At 54.2% G+C, this 16,845-nt stretch overlaps 2 protein-coding genes across 2 annotated transcripts; both read right to left on the reverse strand.

Annotated features, from left to right (window-relative positions):
* Nucleotides 1-1,257: 1,257 nt before the first annotated feature.
* EMH_0085350 (peroxisome biogenesis factor 1, putative) lies at nucleotides 1,258-10,646 on the reverse strand (the record flags this gene model as incomplete). The annotated part of the gene is made up of 15 exons (XM_038022181.1): nucleotides 1,258-1,758; nucleotides 1,864-1,958; nucleotides 2,090-2,147; nucleotides 2,412-2,442; nucleotides 2,678-2,745; nucleotides 2,964-3,045; nucleotides 3,322-3,453; nucleotides 3,610-3,779; nucleotides 3,927-3,966; nucleotides 4,133-4,290; nucleotides 5,501-5,623; nucleotides 5,989-6,116; nucleotides 6,230-6,311; nucleotides 6,602-6,744; nucleotides 7,166-10,646. 15 exons carry the CDS (start codon nucleotides 10,644-10,646, stop codon nucleotides 1,258-1,260), a joined length of 5,292 nt encoding a protein of 1,763 aa, XP_037878035.1.
* Nucleotides 10,647-12,562: 1,916 nt separating this feature from the next.
* Nucleotides 12,563-14,581, reverse strand: EMH_0085460 (uncharacterized protein; the record flags this gene model as incomplete). The annotated part of the gene is made up of 3 exons (XM_038022182.1): nucleotides 12,563-12,661; nucleotides 12,831-13,019; nucleotides 13,160-14,581. 3 exons carry the CDS (start codon nucleotides 14,579-14,581, stop codon nucleotides 12,563-12,565), a joined length of 1,710 nt encoding a protein of 569 aa, XP_037878036.1.
* Between the last annotated feature and the right edge of the window lie 2,264 nt (nucleotides 14,582-16,845).

A 16,845-nucleotide genomic window follows, 5' to 3' on the forward strand; every position in this document is an offset into this window, starting at 1 on the left:
AAGTATCTAGCATGTGAACAGATCCGCCGTAATGGACATGTTCCACTGCACTGCGCTGGACCTGCTGTGCGGGCTCAAATGTTGGGCGCTCGCACACCGAACCTCGTTACAAGTTTGCGAGTTCAGTCCACTCGCACTCATACCACCTAAAACCCCTTTTATAGACGCATTGATGCCTTTATTGTGCTGTAGGTTTCTCGTGTAGGGCGGCGACGGGGCCCCACAAACGACGCCGTTGGGCCCAAAGCCTATCTGCTCATTCAACGCCCGTCTATCTGGCTTCGCGGGCGCCAACAGTTAACCATCTGGAATTAAATATATTATGGCTAAAAATGCAATACGTGAAGTATCGGGGCATTTATTAGACATTTTTGACCCCGTCTGCTACTAAGGAAGTGCATTTCTCCTTCGAGGCAGAAGGTCACCTTCAGCTGGTCCACTGCACCACATCATTTGCGAGCAATCTTAAGCCATTGAGTGATTCGCTGCGCAAGAGTAGGGAACACAAGAAGATGAACGTTTAAAAATCAAACAGAAATTACCTCTAATTATTGACATTGTACTACTCCAAACGGAGCCGCCATCTTCAAACGCAAATTTACAACCTGTGCACAAGACAGGCCGCATGGGGCGTTCGTTTCTCGGGGTGCATTCGTGCATACGCCGAAAGTCCTTTGGCCATTTTGAACTGCATATTCAAGTCGCCAGCACAGATTCCACAGGATCGCTTGCCCAAATTAAACTCAAAACGCGCCCCATACATTACAACGGACCAGTCGTAAAGGGCATGGCATAGCTTTGCTACCCACTTGCCTGTCCCGCACTCCTGAAGCTGCAAGCTTTGTGAACAACCGTTTTTGTGTGTTTTGGTTGCCGGGAGCCAACCGCCAAGACCCGCAGCACAGCAGTGACGTTTCACTACTCACTTAGCCGGCCTCAATTGGCCCTGCCGCCAAAGGAGCACGCGTGAGGCAGAGCGCCAGTAGCTGCCCTGGCCCAACTGCTGTATTATAAGCTCAATCAACAAAACTAGAGGAGCTCTGAATCGGAAGGCGCAGGCTCGTCCTAAGCCGAGCTTCCTAACGGTGAGGACGCTTTGTAACAAGGAAACTTATACATGGTGAAGTGGTTTCTTTGCCACAGAACAGAGTGCGGGTACCTACAGCGCCCGTTGCCACTCCAGGAGAGGTGCACGAAGCAAGCTGTAGGACCCAGTGCTTCGCACGCGCTGAGGAGTTGGTAGTTTCTCTGGTAGCTTCACGCCAAGGCCACACGATTACCGGCAAGCTTTGCCGGATCTCTTGCACGCCGCCGTCCCTTTTTGGGGGGCACAAATTCGCCGTCCAAGTTGTGCGTCGTCTCACTGCTAGTGCACTGGAAGTTTCCATCGCCTACACTCTCCTGGTCGCTGGTACAGGTTTTGTGGCCGTTAGCATCGAGGTAAGTGGAACTCAGGCTAGAGTCGGAGGCCCGCCCAAGTCCTACGGCAGCCTGTTGTGTCTGCGGAACGTGGCATCCTCTTTCCTTCGAACCTAGTACACTTGCGTGCGGCCGGCGGTCAAAATGCTCCTGCCCCTCCGCAAGGCGTCGTGGTTGATTTGCGCAACCATTCACGCTGGCAGCATATCCAAAGCCACCACTTGCGCCCTTCTGCGCGGAGGACGAGCTAGCGGCAACTAAGTGTTCGATTGCTTGAACCCGCTCTTGGTATGCCTTGTTCAAATAGGGAAGACAGTACCGATGATATCGCTGAAGTTCCTGTGCAGCGCGCGCAGTGCCAGCATTCCAGGTTTGCATCTATATAATGTACTGTGCGTATAAAATAGATTTTATGAATATCGTAGTCGTTCAGTTGCATCATACCTGCATGCTCAGAGAAGGCTTGCAACTTTGAATGGCTGCCAGAATGTGCTTAGTAGTGACTGTAATCCGTTCCACTTCACTCGAACCTTCTCGATCTGCACCACAAGAAAGCACGCGCTCTCACACGTTCTTTAGAAAAGCTGCACCCCCCATTGGTTTACCCGATACCACCGACGAAGGATACACACGATCAGGTAAAGATGCGACGTTGCTTTCAAATGCATACTTGCAGAGGTTTCAAGGGCCTCCTGAACGGCGTATAGCTGCGCCTGATTTACTGCTGCCTATGACACAACAGATTGTAACCCAACGTAGCATACAACAACACATTCCGATTCAACGCCTATGCCAGGCAGGCAGCTCATTTCTTGGTTGGTACAGGTGATTGCCTCCAGTTGAATAAACCACAGCCAAAGCGGAGTTGGCGAATACCTGAATATCTGCCGGGCTAAATGTCCACGGCAGCATCGGTGCCACAACGTTGATGTCCAACGAAGTTTCACACTTCAGAGAGTTGAGCGCTACTGCGAGCACTTCCATCCTCTCACCGTCCGTTGCAGGGAGTCCGCAAAAACAGACCTGGAAGTAAACGCAAGCAAATAACTCATCGAACTCTTTCCTTGCTACAAAATGCAACGATGTACAGGGGGAAACGCGACTCCAGCGGCAACAGTAGCGCATAAAACAGCAGGATCCGCATTAGGAAGAAGTGCAACGCGTAAGGTTTGAAACCGAATCCGCACAACATTCATAACAATCCCTTCCACATGAAGGAGGCTAAGATAACCGCCGCGCTCCACTCGCCTTTTCAAACCGCCCGGGACGCAGTAGAGCAGAGTCAACAAGATCAGGGCGAGACGTTGTCGCAATCACAAAAACATCCTGAACACAGAACCCAACGTCGGGGTGTAACCCGTCGTCTTTTTTATGCTATGATCAGACTGCCGTACTCCCCTTGTCGCCATCCACGAAGTAAGACACTTTGCATTGATATAAACATCTATATATTATATGTAAGTATATACTATATATGCACAACATAGATTCAACGCTTTTACGCTGTTTCGAAGGAGTTTTCAAAATGCTGCATGGAACCATACCTGGCGCGCCTCAATGCCGTCCAAGTAACACAAGAGCTGATTCACCACTCTGTCAGTTACTCCTGTAGTGTCGCCTCCACGCCTGTGCGCACACACGGCGAGCAACAGCCAACTTCACTCCGTTCGATGGGTTGGTAGCCATCGCTCAGAATCCCAGCTGGTGACGCCAGCCAGGTGTACAGAGAAACAAGCAGAAGAACAACAGGCACACGAAAGAAAAGGCAAATAAACAAACGTATGCAAACGAAAACAGGAAGAAAGACGGAGAAGCAATACAAAAGCAACAGACACACAGAATAAAAAACGAGAGGAGCGCCCAAAGACGAATAAACAATAACTGGAAAGAGGAGCTGCTCACTTCGTCGCCAAGGCTTCAATTTCATCAAATAGAATTGCGCAGGGCTTCGCCGCTTGAGCCCTTTGGAACACATCTCTGACGGCGGCCTCGCTAGCGCCGATGAATTTGCCAAGCAGCTCGGGGCCCTTGACGCTGCACGCAGACGAACAACACAACAACACCAGCTGGCCTCTTGCAGGTCCTCTACGTTGCACGACGCACTGGGTTTCCCTTGGAGCCCGTGTTTTATTTGCGTCTCGGGGAAGGGGAGTCCGTACAATCTGTGTCTCGCTCTGCCGCTAGACTCACTGAATGCAACGGATGCCCGCCTCCCCCACAGCAGCAAGAGCAAGGTGCGTCTTTCCACACCCAGGAGGGCCCACCAGTACCAGACCCTGGTACACTGAAATTCCCGAGGCCCTCAACAACACGGGATACCTCCGCTGCAGAGTCAGTAAGTCCTGCAGCTCCTCCTTCTCCTGCAGCCCTCATACCACAAAGAAAACCTATCCAGTCAGGCATACATATATATGCACATAAAACATATAATACATAAAGGTCCTATATAAAGACACCCGGAAAAAATTAAGCGCCTTAGAGGGCAATAAGTGTCTCCCAGCACTCACTGTGTGCAACCCCCCAACGTGGCAGTAGCGCAGCTCCGGCCTGAAGGGAATATCAACACCACACGCCAGCTGAATGACTGACAACCTCAAAACACGCGTTGCATGCAATGCACTAAATGTGGCCCTAATAGAAGCAGTAACACGCAGAAGCGACGCTTGAGCCTGCGTTGCTGGTACGACGAGAGACCCCCGATAGCCGAACGCACTGAATGAACGACTGCCACTGAGTGGCTCGAGGGCGGAAGTCCTTCAAAGCATCCCGGAAATGCCGGGCTAAAATGATAGGTGAGGGCGGGGAGCCTGCAGACGGGTAGCTCCACGGTTCACTGAGCAGACTCTCCCCCACCGCACGCCTGACCAGGGCCTGGGGGAAACCAAACAACGGCGAAAAAAAGAGAGAAAAAAGGAAAGGTAAAATGTGAATAGAAGGGCAACATGCAGAGAGGAAGGAGCTTAGTGATGATACATGGGAGTTGGAGAGAATGAAGCGGAGATAGATGGAAAGTCGAAAGGAAGGGAGAAAGGACACGCACGAAGTTAAGGGAGAGCCATTACGAGAGAAAGGAGACAAATGAAGATGAGACAAACGAAGGGCAAACAGAGAGATGAAAAGAAACGATACACATAAAGGGAAATGAGACACATGCGTTCTGCAGATTGAATGGTGAAACAGAAGAAAATCCGCCAAGGCCCGTTATTGGGCTGCAGGCGCATGCGACAGAATAAGTTGATGCGCAGAGATATCCTGACGAGTGCAACATCAGCACAGGGGTGATCCTGTTTGTCTTCATTTTTGTGTATGCCGCGCGATATGAATAAGAACGTGCTGCCTCATTTTATATTTGTCCTGAAGCATTGAAAAAGGGGCAAGGAGCCCTACGGATAGGTCAGCGAGACTGTAGCCTTCGAGTTGGTTTGCGATATCCCATATCTCTTCGTCTTCCATCTTTAGTGGAGTGTCTAGACAGCGAGAGACTCCTGGCTCGCGCGACACACTGGGGCAGCAGTGGCGCACACAGCAGCCATGGGCGCGTCCTCCAGGCCTGGCCATCTCTGCCTGCAGTAGGCTCTGCAGCAACTCGAGGCGGGCGCCAACACTCGCTGCATGCACAGAGACATCTACACCCATTGTGTTGATATGCATGTAAAGATAGATATAGATACAGATATAGACATAGATATATATATATATATATATATATATATATATATATATATATATATATATATATATATATATATCGATATAGATATAGATGTAAATATAGATATAGCCTCGGCTCTCCTTCGACTGGAGCTGTCTTCTTTCCCCAGGCTGTGAGGGGTGAACGCTCCCCAGATGGCAACTGTACACAGGGAGTTGTAGACCGGTAGGGAGGCAGCTATGTTGGCTCACAGGTATCGCAGTGCAGGTTTACACGGGAGCAGCCAAAGAGCAGCGGCTGCGAGAGGAGGGGGTGCAGCGACGACGCGCTAACTGCTGTGGCCAGAGTTAGAACCCGCCTTGTTGCAGTCCCCTGTCTCCTTGGAGTGGTGCCCTGGGTTCCTTCTAATACATCTACACAGCAGCTTACTCCGTGAGCCCCGCCTGATACCCTCTCGATCATATCACACAGATAAGCAGCAATTGCCGCACCCCGGGCCTCTGCCACCGTCGGCCCACCGGCACCTTCTTCCCCCGAAAAACACAACACATCCTGCAGGTGCAAACAAAACCCCACTCGAGCTTGAGTCTCTTTTCTTCTCTCTTACTGCAACAGTGATTCTCCCCACAGCACAAGGCAACCAGCAGCAACGAAGGAACAGCTGGAGACATAAAACACACTATCCGGTGTCTGTAGTGCCAGCGAATATGCGTGTGTAACACCACAACTACTGTTGTGCGGTGGCAAGGGCTTTAAGAGCTTAATACGAGGTGTAGAGTCTCCGTGCAGGAGTAAACACAATATATGTATAACCAAATATATTAAAACTTGATAATATAAGAAACCTCGGAGTATACTAGTAGTTGTACCAAGGGGCAACACGGATGGTGCGCGTCCCCTTGTGTACATACACTGACCAGATCGTCAAGCACCAACACAGAGGGGCTGTTGGCCTCCACCGCGTCGAATGCGGCGGCGAGGATTCGAAATATCAGAGAAGATGGGATCGCCTCCCTGGCCAGCAGTCGGCAGTGCAGGATCAAAGCTGAGAGCAACGCCGCATCACCCCACACAAATTCGGGTGTACGCACACCTACCTGCAACCGGCTTACGCTGACTACTGAAATGACCCCTCCCCCCCGTCTTCTTATGTCTTACTAAAGACACCCAAGTGCCGCGTCACATCGACGCAGACGGCTCTGCACAGAGCAGACCGCCCGCAGCCACGAGGGCCGCAGACCTGCAAAACGCATGCAATGCGCAACGCAGCAACCACCAGCCTGTTCCCCCTCTAGAGCTCACTGTCTCCCTCAGCGGAGGAGGCATGAACAACACAGGATACCCACACCTTGAGCAGCGCACCACGAATTGTTGGGGCCCGTTCAGACAGCTATCAATATAATGGGAAGCATGCACATTCATACATATTAAAGGCCTTAAATCTGCATGCGTGTGCGAGAGCATGCAAGCCATGCTGCCAGCCCTCAATTCCTTCTCCCCTCATTGACCCTTTTGTGCTGCTGCGCGTACAAGCAGCGTGGAGATGTCGAGGCTGCACAAGGCCCGGGCGAGGTGTCTCTCCGTTTCAGATCCGTCGCTCGAGGAGACAGTAGCAAGACGTCCCGGTGCTTCTCTCCCGCCGCACTCGCGAACTGTCCCCAGCCGCCTGTACACTGCAGACCCAATACCCGTAACACACACACTGCAACAGGCTTCTGTTCAGGCCCAACGAAACAAGCTCAGGACGAATCTGGATTTGGTTGAGGTGTCTCTGCTCCTTTGTTGCAGTAAACCTCTACTTCACAATGCGACAAAAAAAGAATTCTGTGATATACAATGGAGAGGGACAGCCAGCGTCTCTATGCTTTTCCTCTTTAGGTAACTTGACTCCATCACCATAAGCCTGCTGACTTGCATGCATGCGATGACAAAAACTAAACACCTACGGGCTATACAGACATCTAGCGACAATATCGCTACATTATCACCGAGCAGGGGGACAGCGCATGCAACATATCTGCTTGCCTGCTCGGGCCAGGGTTTCAGGCATTTCTCCAAAGGCTCTTAGTCGCGCGAAGTCGTGGAGGAGGGGACCTCGGGAGCAACTGAGCCGCATCAACCTCGCCAGGGGACCAAAAGGAGAAATTTGGTTGCTGGTGCTGCTGGAGACGCTTCCTAGAACCTCCGCCGAAGGCATCTCCAAGCAGCCTTGCTGCAGCAGCTGCAGCAGCTGCGTCTCGGCGCCCCCACCGCCGTCCCCACCAACTGCCAGTGCAGACGGCCCCCACAACCAGACAGAGGGGGGAGCCAGCCACCAGAGGCACTGCGCTGCCTCGATTGACTGCGGATTAAGCACAAGCTGCAGTCCCCTCGTCCCCCGGTACCGTCCGTTGTCGCTGTGTCTCTCTGCCTGTGGCCCCCTTGGAGGCCTATCTCTGCGCTGTTGGGGGCTTTGCGGTGTCCCCGGTGTCTCTCTCGCGACGGGCTCGTTGCCCAACTTTAGGGGGAGACAGAGGCCGTCGGATGTTGCAGCGGTCTCCTCCTCAGGCCCCAGACACACCACGAGGGGATTCGTGACCTCCGCTGCGAGGCCTCCCTGCCGCACTAGAGCCCTCAGCGAAGCATTTAAAAACATACAACTCCCCCCGTCCCCTGCATGCGTCTGGGTCCCGGCGTTTGTCTGGCTGCTGTGCAGGGAGGCAAACGGAAGGGGCACTGCAGCACTAAACAAAGGAGACAGCTGCTTAGGTGACTCGCCCGTCCCTGCGGAAACGGCACAGGATATCTCTCCTGTATCTGTCTCCGTTGCATTAAAAGATATGAGAACATCGACAGACAACCGCACCTCACCACCACTGTCTCCTTCCACCTCTGCCCACCACGGGGCCTTACACGATGTCTCACACTGGCCCGCAGTCCCTGCACCGCTGCCCTCACCCTCTAAGGAGACAGCGTCTCCCGAGGCTGTCTCCTGATCCCCCGTACACCAGGGGTTCCCCCAGAGACTTTCGGTTGGAACCTCCTCCACCTCGCTGCAGAACTCTGCTAAATGGGCCCACTCGTGGGGCCCCTGCAGCTGGTTAGTAGAACCTTGCAGACGGGGGGAGCCCTGCGGCGGGATGGGCCCATTTGTTTCTGTGCCCTGTTCACTGTCTCCTGTGCCTTGTGGGTGTATGTTGCTACTTGGTGAGTTGAGAGGCGCTGCTTCTTCCTTTTTATCTGCTGCAGCCTCGCCAGCTGAAGATACGTACAAGTCCCCCAGCCCCTCCTCCAGCTCCTGCAGCTCCGCACCCAGCCAAGACTCCAGGGGGCCTCCGTTGGCTGCAGGGGCTCCGTTGCTTTCTGTGAGGTGTCTCCTTGGTTGGCCCTGCATGCCGGTCTCAACTCCCTCCGCTAAAGGAGACGAATGCCCCTCGGAAACGGCCTCGAACGAACTGGGGCTACCGAGAAGAAGGCCCCTAGCAGCTGTCTCCACGACCCCGTCCTGCTGCTGCTGCTGCTGCTGTTGCTGCTGCTGCTGGGCTGTCTCTGCTCCGTTGCGTGTGAGGAGTTTGCGGATGTCCTGTGTCTTCAGCTTCAGGTCGAGGTGGACGACAGCTCCATCCCACAGCACGCGGCCCATTAAGCAGCCAAATGCAGCAACGGCAGCCTCCAGCTTCTGCTGCTCGTGATTCCCCTCTGCGCCGGCGTGTGGCTGCTCCGCTGCAGCAGCAGCGGCAGACGCTGCTGCTGTTGTTGCAGAATCTCTGCAGCTTGCAGCCGTCGTGTCTGAGAGAGCGAAGAAGGCCTCGAGGATCCGGGCGGCGCCGTCTTTGGTGTGCAGCAGCGCAGCAAGAAGAGCAGCAGCAGACTCCTTGGCAGCACAAGCATGCCCCTTGCCTGTTGTATGGGCCCTACTGCCGGTCTCCTCCGGGCCCCCCGCTAGGTGCGGCAGCAGCAACGAAGATGAGACAATCGGCGTCAGCAGGAGACAGGCAGGGAGGGTAGGAAGCTGTGCCACAGCCTCCACTGAGACACGGCTGCTGATGCTCCAGCTGTACAGACACCGCACGAAGGCTGGCAGCCGCATGCAGCCCAGAGGGACCCCAGCTGCGGCAGCAGCCAGCAGCAAAGCGGAGCCGCCCTGCCAGCTGCTGCTGTAGTTGCTGCTGTTGCTGCTGCTCCCAGGATATCGACTTTTTGCAGGCGCACCCCGCACACACACAACCACCAAACCTTCTGCTGCTGCAGCACACTGCACCAACTGTCTCGCCAGCCTTGCCCTCTGGCCCCTACTAGAGACTGTCTCCTCTGTCTCCCGTGGGGGACATCTGCTTCTGAGGGCTGGCAGCAGCCACTGCTGTTGCTGCTGCAGCGCCTCCACGTGAGCAGGGTGCAACAAACACACATAGGGCCACTTACCCAGGCCTTCTGGGGCCTCTTGATTGCTGCTGCTGCAGCAGAAGCAGCAGCAGGAACCAAAAGATGCAGTACAGGCCTCCCCGTGCCCGTCTGCCGGCTCGTATGTCTCTTCGTGCTGCATGGGCAGCACTCGCACAACGTCTCTCCTGCTGCTGCTGTCTCCTTCTGGGCCCCCATCCTCTGCATCAGCAGCAGCAGATGAGGCGGCCCTGCGGAAGGCAGCCTGTGGGGGCGGCCTCACGTGGAGCTCTGTGTTTTGGCTAAGCAGCAGAAAGGGGGGCCCCTTGGGCCCTGCCCCTCTGCCATCAGTCTCCAGGGGCCCCCCGGGGGCCCGCAGGTCTTGCTTTCCCCCCCCTATCTCCTGCTGCGGTGTACAGACACGCAAGAAGAAGGGTTTGGAGCTGCCTTTGATCCAGAGGGGAAGGGCTTGCTCAGGGACACAGAGGGCGACCTGCTGCAGCAACTCCTCCTCCAGTGCTTCCGCATGCAGCTGCACCGCATCCCAGTCTTCTCGGTCTAGAGGTGCCACCTCCACTGAAGACGGAAAGAAACTTTGCTGCTGCTGCTGCTGCTGCTGCTGCTGCCGTTGTTGCTGCTGCTGCTCCAGCTGGTGCACGTCTACCGCAGCAACCACTACTCGCTCCCCCTTCTTGAGGCCAAGGGAGGAACAGAGAGGAGCAGCCATCCCGATATACACCACATCAGGCAAATGTTCCACTCCTGCTGCTACTGCTGCTGCTCCTGCTGCTGTTGCTGCTGCTGTTGCTGCTGCTGTCGCTTCTCGCAAGAAAGCAGCCTCTGAAGGGCCCAACCCTGTACCCAGCCAGCCCACATACAGCTGGGGGGCCCCCATACTAGCTGCTACCTCTGCAAGACTCTTTGGGGGGCCCCCTGTGTGCTCATAGAAGTCTCCTGTTTCTGGGGTTGAGAGCTTCTGCAGCTGCAGCACGCGACAGAAGTGCCGTTGCGGCCTCCAAAGAACTGCAGCAGAAGGGGGGCCCCTCAGCCGGACAAAGCAGCTGTGTACAGAGGGCAGGGGAACTATAAGCCCCAAGTGGTGGCCCGAGACGGGAAGCTGCTGCTGCTGCTGCTGCTGCTGTTGCTGCTGCTGCCGCGGACGCTGTTGCTGTTGCTGTTGCTGCTGCTGCAGCGGACCCATATCTGTGGGAGCCATGGTGATTGCGGGTCCTCATAACGCCAGCTGAGGGCCCTTGAGGGATAAGGAGACAGCGAGGGGGCCCCCGTGGGCCCCCGAGTTGAGGAGAGAGGAGGGACCGGCGGGGGCACGTCGCAGCTGAAGAGACACGAAAACTAAGGGGAATAGCTTTACTATATACGAATTGGGGCCCCCAACTCAACTCTGTACCCTGTTATACAGGGCCCCCCGGGATTTGCTGCTGCAAGGAGGTATGGGGGGGGGGGGCCTGAGGCGNGGGGGGGGGGGGGTCCTGAGGCGAGCACGCGAGGAGGATCTGCCGAGTTTAAAAGAAAAACAGGAGAAATGAGGTGTATATACACCTCAGATAGAGAACAGTTGCCGCCGTGAGGGGCCCGAAGCCAGCCATTAAGCCGAAGAAGGCTGAGGGCGAGAATGCCTGGGGCGAGCGACGCTTTTGTGTATTGTTTGTTTGTGCGTTGTCTCTACAAAGAAGGTGACGGGGAGGAGATAAATAGCATATAAATAAATAAAGAATAGCAAAGGGATGGTGTTTCAGTGAAGAAGCTGCAGAAGAAGACACAGACAAGAAGCGCGCTGCTCGGGTCTCCGGTGGGATCGCTCCCTTGGGGCCCCCGCCCGCTGTACGAGGCCCCGGGTGTACGTACACATGCAACTTGCACATACACCCCAACACTTAGCATACACACACACAGAAGAGAAGCCGAAAATGCTAACCGCAGCCCCTACAGCATACCCAACGGGGAGCAGCCACCGAGATCAACAGAGACAGCAACGTTGGGGGGGGGCCCAAGTTACACATGTTATAGAACGCTGCGTGGGCCGTTCCTTCTCTAGCTAGATAAGTGACAACAGCAGCAACAACAACAGCAGCAGCACCAGCGTGCCGAGGTGTACAGGCAGCTAGTGGGGGCAGACGGGTCGGGGGAGGAGGACCAAAACATGGAGAAAGGGAGACAAACGTTTGTCTATACACCAGTGTCTCTTCTCTCCGCTTTGCCGATGTGTCTCCTGTCCCTTGTGGGTTCTCCCGTCAGGCTTTATATATGTGTGTGTGTCTCCTGGAGGCCCTGTGTCCTGTGCGTCTCTTTGCCTGTGCCTGTTGAGGTGTACGTACACCGGAGACGTTTCAGCTGCACGTCTGCTCCTACTTCTATTCACTGATACATTCTCAATGTGTCTATCAAGGAGAAAGCGAGGCACAACACCGCAGAAGAGAGAAAGAAAACGCAGAAAAAGGAGGCAAGTTTCGTCAGTGTCCTGCAGTGAACCTATAATATCCCTACTCTTAACTCCAGTATGTTTATCATTAGCTTACAGAATATAAACTGTATTATTGTTTTTATTAATATCATCATGTTGTATTACACTACTGTAAGGGGGACAGATGCATCCAAATAGCAACACTGACAGCAGTTCATGCTGATCAGCGGGGACCCCCAAACGAGGCGTACGGAGGCCGAAGCGCTTGCCTCCAAAGAAACCTATATATATATATATATATATATATATATATATATATATATATATATATATATATATATATATATGTAAATATATGTAGATATCTATGTGCGTATATATGCGTATATATGGGACACAGCTGCCCCTTTCGCCATCTAGAAAATAAGAAGAGACAATACGCTGCGTGTCTCTTCCTTCAAATTCCCGATAAAGGGACAGTTGCTGAGGTGTACAGGGAGACAGCAAGGAGACTCTTGTCGAGTGTCTGTCCTCTTGCACTATGTTTCTTGTTTGCTTTTGCCTTTGGCTTCAGTTGCACCGTATGTACACTCTAAACCGTAAACCCTAAACCCTCAGGTTTTAGCGTTTAGCGCGCTCTGGCTTCGGCACTGCTTCTTCGCAGTGCCAGTGCCAGCTGTACGTACACATCAGCTGTACGTACACCTCAGCTACAGCCGCGCATACTGCTTCTTCACCTCTCGTGCCTTCTTCACATATTCTCTTTTTGCCTCCAAGGCAGACAATCCATTGCAAGCCTTCCATGCCTCCTGAAAGCAAGCAAGCAGCAACAGTAATCCTCTAGCTCAAGGGTAGTGGGAGATAATAGGTGGCTAGCTCGCTGCTGCTTTAGCTAGCTAGCTAGCTAGCTAGCTGGCTGGTCAGCTACCTAGCAGCTACGTAGCTAGTTGCTCGGTTAGCTGGTGAGTCTCTGCATACCCATTTTTTATATTCGCGGATGTTAAAACGAGAGGGCTGTTTAGGGGGACAGATGCCGGCAGTGGCTCTCTTATACAAACCATAGAACCTCAGCTGCTGCTCCACTGACAAAGGAGACGCATCCTTGTGCTGCTCAGCAGCACGGAGGAAACCCTGAGGAGATGCATACATATGACCACCATCCACACCCTAAACCCTAAACCCTAAACCCTAAACCCTACACGATGCGCAAGACAAAGCAACCCGGATTACTACAACCACCCAAGCCATAAACCCTAAACCCTAAACCCTACATTCCTCAAACACTGAACCCTAAACCCGCAGCTTACTTTAAACTCCTCGTCCAGAGCCTTTTCATCAGAGTCCTGCTGCTCTGCTACACTAGCGCGCCGCTGCTGCTGCTGCTGCTGCTGCTGCTGCTTGCCTTGCTTATGTTTGTGCTGCTGCTGTTGTTGCAGCCGTTGACTCTCACCCCCACGCGTCTTGTTCTGTTCCATTCCCCGTTGCCCGTGCATCTGCTGCTGCAGCAGCTGCTGCACCTGCTGCACCTGCTGCTGCTGCTGCTGCATGTGTTCAGGCGTTGTGGGGCTGGTAGAGTCTAGGGCTTTTGCTCCCCTCAAGCGGAGGAGTTTGTTTATTAACTCGCCAGCTTTCTTCTCGTGGATGCTTAGCTCCGTTCTCCCCTGTTCTGCCTTCGAGCAGTACAGAGGCGGCAGCTCCGCGGGGATGAGCCCCAGCTGGTCTCGGGGGGCCCCCCCAGGCCGTGCAGAGGCCCCCTGGGGGCCCTGTGCTGCGTACCCTGCTGCACCCATTGCAGCATTGATGCCGTCTACTGCAGCAGCGACTACACGCTGCAGAGACAGCAGCAGGTCCTGCTGCAGCCCCAAGAAAAAACCTCTCTCAGGGGTCAGAGCAGCAGCAAGGCCCTCAACGGAGACAGAACCCATGCCTGAATTATCAGGATCGCAGGAGACAACTTGCTTCCTGCTGCTGCTGCTGCTGTTCTTGTACATCTGCTGCAGTTGCTGCATTCCCTCGCGCGCTAACTTCGCCGCTACAATAGCAAACAAGAGACGAGCAACACAGGCCTTGCGGGACGTCTGCTGCACCTCCTGCTGCTGCTGCTGCTGCGGTTCTGGCTGTTGCTTCTCCTGCTGAGGTTGCTGTGGCTCGGGTTGCTGCTGCTGCTGTTGCTGTGCATGCCCCTCACAAGCATGCGGAAGCTGCGGTTGCTGTTGCGGCTGGGGATGCATGCAGGGCTGCTGCTGGGGCGGCTGCAGCGGCAGCGGCAGCTGCCACTGGGGCTGCTGCGGCGGCACCAAGACAGGGACGATCTGCGGCTGGAGGGCCCCCCCCTGGGGCCCCAAGAGGGAAGCTCTGTGCATGCAGCAGGGGCAAGAAGTAACATTGCACGGCGATGCAACAGTGCACGGTGCTGCATGATGTGGCTGCTGTTGTTGCTGCGGCTGTTGTTGCGGCTGCTGCTGTTGCTGTTGCTGCTGCGGCTGCTGCTGCTGCTGCTGCTGCTGCAGCTGATGGAGGGCTTTAGCGATTGCGTCAGGGTCCATAAGGACTTTGGCCTGCTGCGCCAGCGCCTCTTTTCCGTTGTTTTTGAGGTGTACGTACACCTCACGCGCTATGCGGGAGAGCTGCGGCCCCGAGAGCCCCATGAAGAGAGGCTGGGGGGTGAGGGTTTTCTCTGCTACAGAGAGAAGGGCCTCAGGGAGAGAGTCTGTTGATACCAGCCCCATCTTCTTCTTGTTCTTGTTTTTATTGTCGCTGTTTTTGTTGCTGTTTAGGTTTTCTTCTTTGTCGTTTTCTTCTGCTTCTCTCTACTTCTTCTTTCCCCTCCTCGTCCTGTTCTCTCGCCTTCTCTTTTTCTTGTGTTTTTTCTTCTTGTTTTGCCTGCTGTCTTAACCCTAAAGCCCTAGCCTGTATGATGCGGCTGAGGGAGAGACAGTTGCTAGCTCTGCATACAGCAGAGAAGACAGACGGACAGAGCTACACAGAGAAACTCTAAGCTGCTGCTCCGTCCAGCACACGTAGATACACCCGACTACGCTGCTGTCTACGTTGCGGCTGCTGCTGCCGCTGCTGCTGCTGCCACTACTGTTGCTGCTGTTGCCGCTGCTGCTGCGTATGCTTCGTCCAGCAGCTGCTGCGTTTAAAGGTGTTAGAAAAGGGGGCTAAAGAGGAGACTAAAGAGGAGCAATGGAGACACAAAAAACTAAGGGGGAGACGCAGACGGTTGGTTTCGCTGCGAGAGGGAGACGGCTCACCAGCAGCCGCAGGAGCAGCAGCAACGAATTTGTCTGCTGCTGCAGTGTATAGACAGCTGCCGCGGCACTCTTTATTTAATCAGAGGCAGACAATTTATTACAATAAAACAACTGCAGAGAAAGGAGACAGAAGAAAACAACGACGAGAGACAGACAGACAGGCACTTATTGCTGCCTGCATACAGCCAGGCAGGCCCAGCAGCAGCAGCAGCAGCAACAGCAGCAGCAGCAGCAGAAGTTGTAATTTAACCCTTCGTCTATTCCCTCTATCTTAAAAATATGAATTAACACTCAAAAATATATTTATTTGTCTATAGTAAACCCCAAGCGCTCTATAAATAACATGCAAACACATAGAGGCTACGATACCTCCATACAGCCGCAGGGGGGCCCCCCTCTGCGCCGGGTTGTTACATCCGTATGCATTGATGGGGCCCCTTCTTTGTCCTTCTAAGCAATTCAATGTATTCTATTCTATGTTAACAACGGCAAACAACAGATCAGGGGGGGCCTCCCTCTACCCTTGAGGCTCCATATCGAGGCGCTGGGGGGCCCCCAGGGTCGGCTGCAGCGCCCAGAGTGCCCAAGGGGGGCCTCACCGTAGGGGGCCCCCCAGGCAGTACCGGAGGGGGAGGGGGGCCCTACACTCTGCAGCTTGTGAGGAGCATTCCGCGGTGAAGGGGGCCCCGGGGCCCCTGGACCCTCCAGTGTCCCCGCATGACTGCTACACACAGCAGCGGGGGCCCCCCCGCCAAGGGCCAGCGGAACCTGAGTAAGCCCCCCTGCTGCCTCCCCTTTCCTTTGAATCTTCCCCCTGTGGAGTGCTGCATCTGCTACGGCTCCAGTTTCTTCTCTCAGCTGCACAACGAGGGGGCCCCTGAGGGGGCCCCTCGGGGGTCCCCTATCTCTCGGGGGCCCCCCATGGGAGATCTGTTGTTGCTGGTGCCGCAGCAGCTGCTGCTGCATTGGCATGCATTGAATATGAAGATGAATTTACGTCACTATTCAGTTTTCTTTGATTTTATTTCGTTTATATGGGGCCCCCAAACGGCAGCAAGTAGTGCAGTGAATCTAACGAGGGCCTCAGGCGTGCCTGTGCTGTTTAACTGTAGAGTCCCTACAGGCATCGATAGCCCCAAGGTATGCATGCATGCATGCATGCGTTATGCTGCTGTTCATACAAACACCTTCTGCCTACTTTATTTCTTCTCTTCCGTCCTCGCATGCCGCTGCGCTGTTGCTGCTGCTGCTGCTGCTGCTGCTGTTAATGGTGCTGTTGCTGTTGGTGCCGGCGTTGTAGCGTTTCCTCTGCTGCTGCTGCTGCATTTGTGTTGCTGCTCAGCTCTGCAAGTATGGCGTCGCCCCCATAGAGTCTGTAGTGGAGGACTTGAGGGCCTGGCCCCACATGTACTTCGCTGGGCGCATGCAGAAGCCGGTAAGGAGACAAAGCCCCAGATTAATAATATATTGCAGGGGGCCCCCTCAGATCTGGGGGCCCCTGCAGCAGAGACAGCAGGGGATGGAGACAACGCGCTGTTTCCGCACAATTCAAGTGTATACGCACCTCTCCGGGTGTCTACGCACCTCTTCCGGTGTACAGACAGCTCAACGGGGCCCTCTCAAATAATCAATTAACTTCACTGCCCTTTCTGCTTGGAACATATTTTGCTTAATATATATATATATATATATATATATATATATATATATATATATATATATATATATATATATAT

Source organism: Eimeria mitis, genomic scaffold, assembly GCF_000499745.2.
Source record: "Eimeria mitis Houghton genomic scaffold, Emh_scaff115, whole genome shotgun sequence".
NCBI lineage: Eukaryota > Apicomplexa > Conoidasida > Eucoccidiorida > Eimeriidae > Eimeria > Eimeria mitis.